At 26.1% G+C, this 14,363-nt stretch overlaps 1 protein-coding gene across 1 annotated transcript in view; it reads right to left on the bottom strand.

The window, feature by feature from the left end:
* Positions 1-4,017: 4,017 nt before the first annotated feature.
* The window catches only part of LOC117182986 (small conductance calcium-activated potassium channel protein-like), a 144,477-nt gene continuing 134,131 nt past the window's right edge, over positions 4,018-14,363 (bottom strand). The window contains exon 11 of the mRNA XM_033376112.1: positions 4,018-4,343. Within this exon, the coding sequence (XP_033232003.1) occupies positions 4,018-4,343 (326 nt within the window). The remainder of the gene's footprint in view (positions 4,344-14,363) is intronic.

Genomic DNA, 14,363 nt, shown 5'->3' with positions numbered 1-14,363 from the left:
CTTACTGTACAGCGCGGAATTAAAAATCCACACTTTTTTTAATATAACATTTTTTTAGAGTTGGATGCTTATTGATAAAAAAAAATTGAGGACCACTCGAGTCTAAATTAATCTTAAGAGTCTAATAAATATATTTTTAATCTCTTTAAAAGTCATTTACATAAGCATAACAGTATGTACAACAACAAATTTTTAACAGTAAAAAAAACGAGAGGAGTATAATTTCTGCAATCACTCTACATGATTTATTGCAGACACTTTGCAATCACTTTGTCATCACCTTGAAATTACTTGCCACCAATTTTACATCTATTTTTATAGTAAAGTTGGGGCCATCCATAAATTACGTAACGCTTTTTTACCTTCTTTTACGCCCCCAAACACAACTGTTACTTTATTTTTATAGATATTTAGAGCTATTTCTTATTTAAAAATCGAAAAATATCCATGAGGAATTTAATTGTTTATATAACTAATTAAGACATGTCTTTAATTATTTAATTTTTGTATGTTCCTGAAGTCAATTCATTTCTTCTAATAAATTGTTATGCATTTTTCCAGATTTCTCAATGAAATTTGTAACCACAATAAATTCTAATAAAGTATAATAAAAAGTATTTATACAATCTTCCTTGAACTTTGATCGAATCGCATAAATTTATATTCTTAAGAACAATTTCGAAGATTTTAAAACAGGAAAAATAATATAAAAATCTAATTGCAGGGCGATTGTAGCCTTATTTAATTGAAAATTATTTTTAAATGTGATCAAAAGTGACAAATATTTTAAACAGAAAATAACTAAAATTGACTTAGAGTGGTTGATGTGCATTAATAATGTGACAAATGTTATTTGGAATTTAAAAGAATTAAAAAGAATTCGATGAAATTTATCAGAATTCCGAGCGTATTTGAATGAATTCAGGATAATTTTATAAGAATCCAGAGTAAATTCAAGACAATTTAAAACAATTAAGGGTAAATACAAAAAATAAAAACTTTTTTTCAGAATGCAGTAAAGTGATATAATAGAATTGAAAAAATTAAGAAGATAAAAAAAACAATGGAAATAAATTTGAGAGAATTTAGAAGAAATAAAGAAAAATGAGAAGAATTCGTTAAGATTCATAAAACTGAAAAGTGAATAAAAAAACTCAAATTAATTGGAAGTTAATTAAAAAATATACTAGGGAATTCTACAACATTTGGTAGCGTGTTTAAGAATTCAAGCTGATTTTAAAATTCTTCAGAGTGAATTAAAAAACACTAAAAAATCTAGTGATTTTAATAAAATTGAGTGCAAGTGTAAGACTTTTAAGAGAATTCCAAATAATTTATGAGAATTATGTTCAAATGAATAAGAATTCATATTTAATTCCAAATGAGTTGAAAATATTTGAAAAAATCAAAAATATTTTATTCATTACATTGGACTGAAATTTATTACTGAATTTGATTACTGAAGAGAATTCTATTAAATTTGTACCGACTGAAGATGAATTTCAAAGAATTCACATTAAAATTAAAATAATTTAAGATAATTTAAAATAATTAAAACAGTTTAAAGATATTTAAAAAATCGATTGAATTATTAAAATTTACGGTAAGTTTAGAATTATTCAAGGAAATGAAAAATATAAAAATTAAAACGAATTGAATAGAATAAAGGCAATTTAGAAGAACTTATTTTAATTTAAAGAAAATCACGAGATTTCTAAAGAATCTAAAAGAATTCTGGATATGTTAATAAGGATTTAAGTTTACTTTCGAATTAATTCGAATGAATTAAATAAAGAAAATTCCAAAATATTCTATTAATTTCATTTAAGTGAATTTAGAAAAATTCAAGACATATCAAGAAAATTTGATAAAATTCAAATGAATTTAAAAGCATTCAGGATGAACTAAAAATAACTCAAGGAAATTCAGAATAATTAAAAGCAATACAAATATATTTTAATAATCTACTGAATTGTTTATGTTTCGAGTAAATTTATAAGTATTTAAAGGAATTCAAGCTACAAAAACGCAACTAAATTGACTAGAATGAAGTGATTGTAGAAGAACTAATTAATTAAATAATGTAAATTAAAGAATTTAAAAGAATTAAAGCTATGGTTATAAGAATGCAAGGATAGTTTGAAACCAATTCGAATGTATTAAAATAATTCAAAACATTCTATTAATTTCATTAAATTAAATTCAGAAGAATTCAAAGAAATTCAAGATAATTAATTCATATTCATGTGAATTTAAAGGAATTCAGGTTCAATTAAAAATAATTTAAGAGAATTCAAAATGATTCAAGAGAATTCAATATAATTGAAAGCAACAACAAAAATTTAATCTTTTGTATTCATTAAATTTAGAGTGAATTCGAAAAAAAATTTAAGAAATTTCTAGAAAATTTAAAAGAATTCAGGACATGTTAATAAGAATTTAATATTAGATTTCAATTGATTCGCATGCAAAAGAAGAAAACTTCAAAATAGTTTTTTTTTATTATATTAAGATAAATTCAAAAGAATTCGAGGTACTCTTAAATCAAGAGAATTATATTAAATTCATATGGATTTAAAAACATTCAGGTTAAAAAAATAATTGAGGAGAATTCAAAATAATGAAAAGGAATTATAAAATCAAAGGGAATATAAAAAAGACTTGAAAGAACTAACAAGAAATTTAAAAAAAATACACGAGAATCCAGCGGATTGACAAGACTTTAAAGGAATTAAAAAGAATTAGAGAAACATTAGAAATCTTATATGAGAATCTTATATTGTAATTATTATTTCTGACAGTATACTATAATTTTAGATTCATGGATTTCCTAGAAAATGAATTTTTTGAAAATATTTTCTAACAGTATCGATTAACCCCTCCCCCCTACATTTAGCAACTCTTAACAATTTCTGAAACCCCCTTCACCCCGAAAGAAATTACGTAATTTGTAGATGACCCCATAGGCGTGTTCAAGGAAAATGGGCGTGTTTAATCGGAGTGGCAAAAAATGGGCGTGATTGATTACTGTTAAGGGGCGTGGTAAATAAAAATCGAGATGTACCTCATAGTGGCGCTCAACAGAAATGCGCTTAATAAATAGAAGTTATGAAAAGTAGGAGTTAATAAAATAAGAGTGGTCAAAAAATGGGCATGACCTGCTGCTGATAAAAGGCGTGGCCAAGAAAGTGGTTTTGTTCAAAAGACAAATAAAGGGCCTCGCTATTAAAAATGACCCTGATAAATACAAATTAACATGAGTAAAGGTATAAGTAAGGAAACTGACCGAAGAAAATCTGCGTTACCGATGTTACTTTCAAGAAGCGGGATCAATGGTAAGTAATAGGCGTGGCTGGGTTGTCACCAATGAAAATGAACGTGGTAAGAAAAAATTATTCAGCCCAAAGATATAGACGTGGAATCTTTTCTTTAATGAATACAAATAAAAATGTGGCTAAGGTCAGTAAATAATAAAAATATCTCTTACCAAGGGTGTGTTTAAGAGGCATGTCCATGGAAAGTTATTGTGGTCAGAATACCCCAAAGGGCGTGTACGGGTTGTGTTTGATACAAAAGGGCCTGGTTAATGCAAGTGGGCGTAGTTGATGCATGTAGGCGTGGTTGATGCATGTGGGCGTGGTTATTTCAAGTGGGCGTGGTCCTTTCAAATTTTTACAACAGCCGCGGCAGTAGCGAAATCTTATAGATTGTGGAGAGAAATTGAAATTTATGTACCCCTCGAATATAATAAAAGATTTGAATAAATGTCCAGTTCTGGTCCCAAGGATTTGACAAAGTTAAATATTGAACATCCTATGATGTATAATAAGGCTGCAACGTTTTGCACTCGAACGTGGCTTCGAATCAGAATAATTATTAATACTTTCGCAGCCTAATTCGGCGATTGAGTTAAGAGGACGACGTAAGAACGGCATAGAAATATTGGTGGTACGTCAGGTGAGAAGGCCCTGGTTAAGTACAAATTTAGTACGAATGCTGCGGCTGCAAAGACGTGGCTCAGCTACGTGAACTCTCCGAGCCTTGACTGTTTCCCAAACCTCCCATGCCTGTTTGAGAATAAGTAAGTCTCGTCGCCGATTGAGACTGTGTCGTGGTTGGTGTCGGGTGGGTTGGGATGCTGTGGTGTCTTCCGGTTCCGGTTTCCGGCACGAGGTGTGGAGTCCGACTTGAAACAGGTGGAAGTACGGGACTCGCTGGCCAAGGATGTAGGGATACGGCACTGGGGGCGCTGGGCACACTTCTTGAGTGAGGCAGTAGAGGCGAATTTGAAAGACTCGTCAACGGATGATGAGAGGAGGCGATACTTCCTGACATTCCAATACCTGCGGACAGGAAATTTTCTGAAATCAACAGAGGAGAATGATGTAGTTGCTTTGTTATATCTTGCGAATATAAGATCAAACAAAATTTAATTTAAATCATAAAACTGAATAGAAAAGTGTGTTTAGGGGTAGGTGATAGCCTGACGTCATACGATGTAATCATAATTAGGGTTCTTGGGCCTTTTGTAAAATATTATATGTGCTTTTGGTATTTTCTCAAAATAAAACTATTTTTCCTTTACTAGATACGTACTTTTTAACTTTTTTTCTAAAATTGAAGACAAATAGATTTATTTTTATAATAGTAAGTTGCAGTTTCTACTACGACTACCATTTCTCTTATGATTAAATACAAATTTTACATGCCCTAATACATTTTTTAAATAATTATTAGAAAAATTCTGATTATGTATATGAGGTTAGAGACTACTACATATCCCATGTCCTCGAGGAAAAATAAATGTGAAGAACTTAATGCATAATACTAACGAGAAACCATTTTTTGTTTAAAAAACTTCTGATCGCTTCAAAATAGGAAATTAGGAAATTCATAAATTAATGGTCCAAGATCTGAGATATAATAGTAAATTTCTAAGAAATAAACCAATGATGATATCGTCGTACGCCTCAATATTTCAAAAATTCAAAAAATTCAAAAGAATCTAAAAAATTCATAAGAATTTTGAGGGTCGCATACGTATGAAATGAATTTAGACCAAGCAAAATAATTAGGCCAACTAAAAGGAAATCAAAGAATTCAAGCGGATTAAAGGAATTAAAGAGAATAACATAAAATTCGGATAGCTGAAATATTTGAAATAATTTAATAAATGAAAGAAAGTGAGAGAAATTCTAAAGATTTTGGAAAAATTCAAAACAAATGCAATATTAAAGAAGTCCAAAATAAATTTCAGAGAATTCAAGAAATTTAGGGAGATAAAAAATTCAAGAGAATGAGAAAATTCAAACAATACAAAGAATGCAAGAAAGTTTAAAAATTTAAGAAAATTGGAAGAATTCAATACAATTCGAATGACAAAAATAATTTAAGAGAATGCAAGAACTCCAAAAAATTCAAAGTATTCAAAAGAATTAAGATTATTGAAGAGAATTCAAGAGATTTTTTAACAGTTTAAGAGAATTCAAAGAATTCCAGAGGATTCGAAGATTTTAAGAGAATTTCAAGATTCAAGATAATTTAAAGAGGATCCAAACAAAATTAAGCAATTTAAATAATTCACGACAATTCAAGATAATCCAAAGATTTGAAGAAAATTTAATGAATTCGTTAAAATTACAAGAATTCAACCAAATTTAGAGAATTAAAGAGAATAAAAAAGTTCAAGAGCATTCAAAAGCTGAACGAGAATTGAAGATATTGAAATCACACAGGGGAATTGATGGGATTAAAGAGAATCTAAAGAATTAAGCAAAATCAAAGAATTCAATAATTCTAAGAATTTAAGCACTTAAATTAATCCAAAACAATTCTAAGAATTTAAAAAAAATTGGAGAGAATTTGAAGATTTCGAATGAATTTATAGAATTGAAAGAATTTGAAGCAATTGAAAGAATTCAATGAATTCAAAAGTTTTCAAAAAATTCAAATGAATTCAAGAGATTCCAACGAATTTGAGAGCATTGAAGCAATTTAAATAATAAAAGGTTGACATTTGAATTTGAAGAATTAAATAGATCTCAGGGAAATTAAGGGAATTTTAGAAATTAAGGAATATTCTGGAAATTTTAAGGATATAAAGAATTTCAACAAATTTAATGATTTCGAAGGATTCAAGAGAATTCAAAGTATTAAAAAAAATTAGAAGAACATAAAGAACTCTAAATAAATTAAATAATTCAAGAAAATATAAAGAATTCAAGAGAATTAAATGTAACTGAAGAGATTGTATAGAATTTAAAAAATAAAAATAATAAAACAATTCAAAGAATTAAATGCGAGTAAAAGAAATTAAAATAATAAAAGTAATTAAAGAGAATACAGAAATTCAAAGTATTCAAGGGAATAAAGAGAATTGAAAGAAGTTAAGAAAATATAAATAATTCAGCAGAATCCAGAGAATTCAAGATAATGCAAAGGATTCAAAAGAATTCATGAGAAGTCAAAGAACCAAAAAAAAATCAAATAATTCAAAACATTTAAAAAAATTCAAAATAATTACATCTAATCAAAAAGATTGTATAGAATTGAAAAAAAATTGAACAATTGAAAGAAGCCAAGACCCATTTAAAACATCAACAGAATTAAAAGCATTAAAAAGAATCAAACATTCAAAGAATTTAAGCATATGAAGGACTTCAAACTAATACGATGAATTTCAAAGAATGCAAAGTATATAAAAGAATTCAAAGGATTCAAACCCATTTCACAATTCAAATAATAAGACCAATATAACTTGACATTCGAATTCAAAGGATTGAGGAAAATTCAAAAAATTCAAAAATTCCAAGTGCATAGAAGAATTTCAGGAGAATGGAAATTCAATTAATTCAATATAATTAAAGCCATTAAAAGGATCAGAAGAAAATAAATAAAATTTTTCAAAAATAAAGAGAATTCAAGGAATTTAAGAAAAGTCTAAAAATATATAAATTATACTGAATTTAAATAATTTAGGAGAATTCAGTATTATTTAAGCCTTTTTAATTTGCTTGAAAATATATTAGAAATGTGAAACTCATAGATTTTTAGATTTTTAAATAGTTTTGAGTCATCTTTTACATCTGGAATGTAAATTGTCATTTTCGATCACCTAATACCCATCAAATTCTACCAAACAAGCGGAAAGTGATTTTACACTCCACGTACATCGTTCTCGTTTTCCAATCGCGAAATATTCGATTTCAAAGTCTACGGTAGCGCTGCACGAGATTGGTAAGTTTAATTGAGCAGATAAAGGCAATCACAGTTGAAAACATGCGAGTTTTAGACTGAAGGCTTTCTAATCTATTTAAGCGGACTGTTCCATCTTCAGTAGATAAATTCAGTTATTGTCGGACAAGGAAATGGGGTTCCAGGAAAAGCTTCCTACATCCTCTTAAATGAAATCCGCGTAACTTCGGTGACAAAAGACTTATCTTTAACTTAGATTATAATTGGTTTTCTGCTTGACTTACATAAAGTTAATCCGGTTACGCAAAAGAAAATTATCATTTAAGCAGAAGCAGGATGCATTCAATTTTATTCAAACGGGTCTTCCAGTATTTTCGATACCCTTACGATAAAATATTGTATTCTTCTAATTAATTTCTTGTAATTTTTTGAAATTAGAAAAAAAAACTATTATAGAAAATTATTAAAAGAAAGAATGGAAATAACAAATCCTAAATGATCGAAAAAAGTGATGTAAAAAACAGAGAAATAAAAACAAATGCTTTATTTAAAATGATTTCGAAGAATTACAAGAAAATAAAAGTTCCAAGGTATATTAAGAGTTTTTTCGGGATATTCAATGAATATCCAAGAGATTTCTCTAAATTTCAGACACTTCATGGACCATAAATGATCTACGAAGATTTTAAAAGATTTTAAGAATTTTAAGTTAATTGAAAAGATTTCAAAGAATTTTAAGAGATTTAGAACAATTTTAGGTAATTTCACAGAATTTTTTGGCATTTCAAAAGATTTTAAGAGATTCCAAAGAATTTCGCACGATTTAAAAAATTTTGTGGGTTCTCTAGTTACTTTAAAAATATTACGGGATTTTAAAAAATTTTTAAAATGATAAGCTTTCTAATAAATCTCAATGAATTTAAGAGATTTCTAAACTTTCAATAGATGGCAGAGAATTTTTGACAATTCGTAAAGAAAAGTTCGATTAGGCTCTATTTTAAGAATAAGTTTAATTTAGTTCAAGGAATTCTGACGGATTTCCACAATTTAAAAAAAAAACAAAGAAACTTATAAAATTACAAGGGATTTGAAAGATTTTAAGTTATTTTTAAAGATTCAAAAGAATTTTTTAGAAATTGCAAAAGTTTACGGAAATATCGAACAATTTTTCAGGATTTCCAAAGATTTTGATTGATTTCTAGAAAATTTAGAAAAAAAAATTTTAATATTCCTAGCAACACCAAAAATTCAATGTATTTTAAAGGTTACTGGAGATTTGAGCGAGCTTTTCTATAGAACTTCAATAAAAAAATTTGATATAACATATATAAAGCAGATTTCTATACATTTTTACTTATAACAATAAATCATTGCGATTTCCAAACATTTGAATGTATTTCAAAGTTTTTCACCAAATTTTTAGAGAACTTCAGAAAAACAAACATTTATTAAAAGGTATTTCTAGGTTCACTCCAGTTTCAAGAGTTGTAAAGAAACCTGAAAAATTTCAAAGGATTCTAAAGATGTAAAATTATTTTAAAAGATTACAAAAAATGTTAAGAGATTTGAAAAACTGCAAAAAATATCAAATAATTTTTTATTATTTTCAAAGATTTCAAAAAATAATGATGTTAAAAAATTTTTAGGACCTTGTCTGATTTAAAGCTATTTTAGATCCTTTCGAAAGATTTCTAAAATTTATTAGGGTTTAAAGAATGTTCTAGGATTTCCAAATATTTTTATCTCAGTTTCGATGGATTTCAGCAGAACTTTGAAATATAAATAAAATATCAAGGACTTACTAGTGATTTCAAAGATTTTCAAGAGGTTCTAAGCAATTTAATTGGTTTAACTTTGAAGGGAATTAGAGTTTTTCATAAAAATATTTAACCACTTCAAGAAATAACAAATAAATTTACAGAGTTTTTTATATTTTTTACATAAGTGTCGTCAATATTTTTGTATTGTTCTTTCCACTTCTGATTATCCTTTAATATTTTTTATATATTCCATGGCTTCCTTTAAAGCAATATCTTTAAACCTTCAAAATATTGATAATAACTATATAATGAACTGCCTTTAGATAATGCGTTAACTTTATGTGGAGAGAACATTATTCTGACTGACAATTTTGCATGTCTGGATATAGTTGGGTTTATCTACTGAATATGAACGCCTAAAGCAAAATACATTTCGATCAAGAATCGCTATTTGCATAATTAAATTAATCAAACTCAACTGGCGTGATCGCGAAATTTCGAACTAGCAGCTGATGTGTAAGTAGAGTATGCATTCATTTTAATATTTTAATTATTTTATAAATAGCAGATGCGATATTAAATACATCATTTTCCAATCTAATACTGGAGTTTTTAAGTCAGAACGATAAATTTTGAAATAAAAAATGGTAGAAATAAATTTTTAGTCAAAACAATTGATTTTCAATTGAAATGAGAACTAATTTGTAACAAAAAAGTGCAATTTCTAACCAATGAAATAAAGCTAAAAATAAAATAATAAATCTCTGAACAAAAAGTTAAACTTTGAAACAAGTAGTTTAATTTTCTACCCAGAATATGCAGTTTCAACTAAAGAAATGAACTTTCAACCAGAAATGTAAGTCAAGTTTTCAGTAAAAAAAAAGATCTTTAACACAATAGATTACATTTGTGAATGGTTAAATTTTCAAATAACAATATAAATTTGCAACCAAGAAGATTAAATTTCGATAAAAAAATTTTGTTCACAAACAATGGAATAGTTACAATTTTCAGTTAAAGAAGGAAATTTTTATGTAGGATAAATAATCTCTAATCAAAAAAATTTTTAAACTAAATAGTAGAATTTGCAACCTAGAAAATTAATTTGCACCAAAAAAGGTAAATTTTTAACAAAATACGTGAGTTCTTGTCTACAAATGATACATTTTTAACAAAAAATGAAAAATGTTTAGCGAAATACGTGAATTTTCAACTTAAAACGATACATTTGCCATAAAAATATTATTTTTCTATTAAATAAACAAACTTTCATCAAAATACTTAAATTTCCAAATAAAGAGATAAATTACCAACCAAGAGATTGAAATTATAATCAAAGAGAATACATTTTAAAAAAAGGGAATAGTTTAATTTTCACATGAAGAGAAGAATTGTTAACTAAAATGCTTAATCTTTAATTAAAAAGACGAATTTTTAATTAGGCAATTCAAATCTCCACCCAAACAATTAATTTTCTATTAAGAAGAAATATTTTCAGCTAGATAAAGTAATTTCAAACTAATAATATAAATTTTTAGCCAAAACTAGAATATTTAGTTTTTCATTTAGAATAATAGATTTTCAATAAAGAAATATTTGATAAAAATTAACTTGATTTTAAGCAAAGAAATAAGCTTTAAACGAAAAAAATATGAAGTTTCAAATAATGAGATTCCTTGTCCATCAATAATAGTGAAATTGTAGAAATTATTCTAGACTGGTTATCGACAATAAAAAGGTAACGTGAAGGACTCCAAGCTTTTCATTAGAATAGTTAAATTTTCAGAAAAGTAATTAATTTTTCAACCAACTTCATTAAATTTTTGATGAATCAGTTAAATTTTCGAAAGAATATTAGTTGTGAACCAAGAAGATTAAATTTCCATCAAAAATGATCCATTTTCTACAAGAAATAAAACTGTTTAATTTTCTGGTTTAAGAAATGTATTTTCTATAAAAAAACTAATGTTTAACAAAAGAAATAAACGTTTAACCAATAAGATAACATTTCTACCATAAAGACTAATTTTCTACAAAAAAAACCTTTTTCAATAAAATAAATGAATTTACATTTAATATTTAAATTTTAAAAGGAATTTAAAAGGAACTCATATTAAATTTCAAACGGTCGAAATGAATTTTCAAACAAAAGAATAGATTAATTAACAAAAACATTATTCGTATTGATTCTTAACCAAAAAAGATTGTACAAAAATATGAGAATTTTGAACCCTAAATAGGTGATTTTCCACTGGAAAGCAAATTTTTTTGTTCCCTGATTTCCTGGAATTCTCGGACCTGTGGCAAACAGAGCGTTGAATTGTTAATGAACCTAAACTCAGATGTTTGTTTTTAAGATAAACAAATTAAAAAATTGCCGATGGACTATAGTAAAGAAACAACTTTCATCGCTTGAAAAAATTAGACTGAGGCCTCGACGAATAAAACTTTGGAAGTAAATCACCCAAGAAAATAAAACTTGTACAGACGTAAGAGCTTGTCTGCCTAGCGCATCTGGTACAAACTCTCCCTTCTTGCCACGGTATCAAGGAAAATATTTCTGCGGATTTCCTAACCGAGATGAAAGTATTATTTTACTTTAGTACTTTTCAGTCAAAGTCTTGAAATATGGCGAGTTTTTTGTTAAAAGATTCGACTTGGAACTCTTAAGATTTTAACAGTAATTTCTCGTCTTCAAACTTCTGACGATTTTTACATCCCCAGTTTCACAACCTGGCCATATTTCAAAGGAAAAGAAACTTTGCTTCTAAGATTTCAGAGTAACGGAATAGTGATAAAAAATTTGTGAGAAATATAACCTTTCCGAGTAGAGGTTTAATTCCTTTTTTTTTAAAGAGAAGAAAAGAACGATTTCATGTTTTATCGTTTTTAGCAAAGACGAACTTTTGACAAAATATATTAACTTTTACACAAAAATATTAATTTTAAATGACTCACAACCAAAAGAATCAATTTTTAACAAATGCATTAATATTTAACTAAGCAAGGTGAAATTTAAGGGAAAAAATTAATTTTCTATCAAAGGAAACCCTTAAGGAAGACACTATGAATAAAGAATTTGATTTTCGGCTAAAATGATGAAGCTTTAACAAACAAAGTATTTTTTACTAAATAGTTGAATTTTCATTCAGGAAGATTAATTTTCAACACAAAAAGACAAATTTTCAATAAAATACATGAATTTGGAATTAAAAAAGATGAATTTCCAACAAAAACAAAAAAATTCATTTTTAAATTAAGAAAGAAACCTTTTAAGTAAAAAAATAATTTCCAATAAAAAATAATAATTTTCGAACGATATGTTTAAATTTTGAACTAAACAGATAAATTTGCAAGTAATAAAATACAATTTTTTTTAAAAAAGATCAAAATTGCACACAAAAGGGAATAGAGAAATTTTAAGTTAAATATGGGATATTTTAACTAAAACCAAAATGAGCATTGGTATATGTTCAGTTAGAAAATAAATTTTTCAGAAACAAAAATTTTTCAACAAAATAGTTACATTTTGACTTACAGCAATGAATCTTTAACCAAGAAGACTAAGAAGATAGTCAAAATGTCACCTAAAACTAATTTGTTTTCAGTACAAACAGATGATTCAAATTTCCAGTAGAAATTTATTTTAAAACAAATAAAATATTCGACAAAAGAGAAAAAAGTTAACATTTTCTCTTTAAAAAATTAGTTTTCCATCAGAAAAACTAATTTTCGACGAAAGAAAAAGGAAAAGAGAAACTACGCTCTAAATTTTCTGAGAAAGAGAAACACAATAAAAGAATTTCAAGAAATATATCCTTTCCGAGGAAAAGTTTAATTCCTTTTCCAAAAAACATTTCTTTTCTCAATACTTTGCTAGAGTTTTATTTGAAGGCGTCACATTTTCTAAATTTCTGTTATCGAAAATAATGATTTCAGATTTTTTTAGCAAAGACAAATTTTTCACAATGTATATTTATTTCAACTCAAAAATATTAATTTCAACAAAAAATAGAATAGTTCAATTTTAAAGGAATCACTTCCAATGGAGTGAATATGTGGTAGGATCTTTTTTCTCAGGAAATAATTTTAATAGTTCAATTTTGAATAAGGTAGACATATCTGAACCAAAATTTTCATAATTAATGAATATTCAACCAATGAGAAGAACCCATAACCACTTTATGAATAAAGAAGAAGTCAGTTTTTACTTAAAATGATAAATCTTTAAAAAACAAATTATTTTTTACCGAAGAGTTGACTTTTCAATCCAAAAGATTAATTTTCAATCAAAAGAGACAAATTTTTAATAGAACACATGAATTTAAAAAAAAATACAAAAAATGGAATAGTCAAATTTTTAGTTAAAGAAGGGATCATTTAAATCAAAATGTGCAGCCTTGAGAAGAGAAAAAGATAAATTTTTAACTGAATAATTGAATCTGCAACTCAGAAGAATTATTTTATACCAAAAAAGACTAATTTTCAACAAAATAAATGAATTTTCAACTAAAATAGATAACATTTTTAGCACAAATAGAAAAGGTAAATTTTTAGTTACACAAATAAATTTTTCAGAACAAAAATTTTTTTCAACAAAATTGTTGAATCTTCACCTGAAGCGATGAATCTTTAACTAAGAAGATTACTTTAAAACAAATTAGACTTTTGTCATTAAAAAATATGCATTTACAATAAAATAGTTGAAATGTCACCTAAAAACAAATGTATTTTCATTTGAAATAGTATATTTAAATTTTGGCGAAACAATTAATTCAGAGCTAAATAAAATTTATTGTTAATGAAGTCTTTAAATTTTAAACGAAACAGGTAAATATTTATTCAAAAATATTACATTTCTATAAAAAATATCAATTTTCGACAAAAAAACGAAAAGGTTAAGGTTAAGGTAATAAAAAATTTCAAAGAATATATCCTTTCCGAGAAATGTTTCAATTCCTTTTTCCAAAATACTTCATTTCTTAGGACTTTGTTAGGTTTTTCAATATAAACTATTTAAAATTCCTTAAAAAATATTAATTTTTAAAAAATATTTTTAATTTTATGTCTCAAAAAATATACAATAATATATTAGAAATTTTTTTATGAGAACCTTTTTTTATATTAGAAATTAAATTTTTTTAATGTTTCGTAAAATGCTGAAAAAGGATGACGAAATTCTTCCGAAAAAGAACATTTTCCAATGTTGAAAATTACTGAAAATATCATAACGAACTAAAAATTTTGCGAGGACTTGAAAAATGCAGAAATTTCAACTTTCCGAAAAGTTACAGCCAGATTTTTCAAAATCCCAAGATGCAAACTTAAAATTAGTAAATTAAAAAATATATATTTATTATTATTTTATTATTTTATTTTTTATTTATTATTATTCATTATTTATAAAAA

This window comes from Belonocnema kinseyi, chromosome 2 (assembly GCF_010883055.1).
Source record: "Belonocnema kinseyi isolate 2016_QV_RU_SX_M_011 chromosome 2, B_treatae_v1, whole genome shotgun sequence".
In the NCBI taxonomy this organism is placed as follows: Eukaryota; Metazoa; Arthropoda; class Insecta; order Hymenoptera; family Cynipidae; genus Belonocnema; species Belonocnema kinseyi.
The sequence above is the reverse complement of the archived record's forward strand: the minus strand, read 5'-3'. Positions and strand labels throughout refer to the sequence as shown.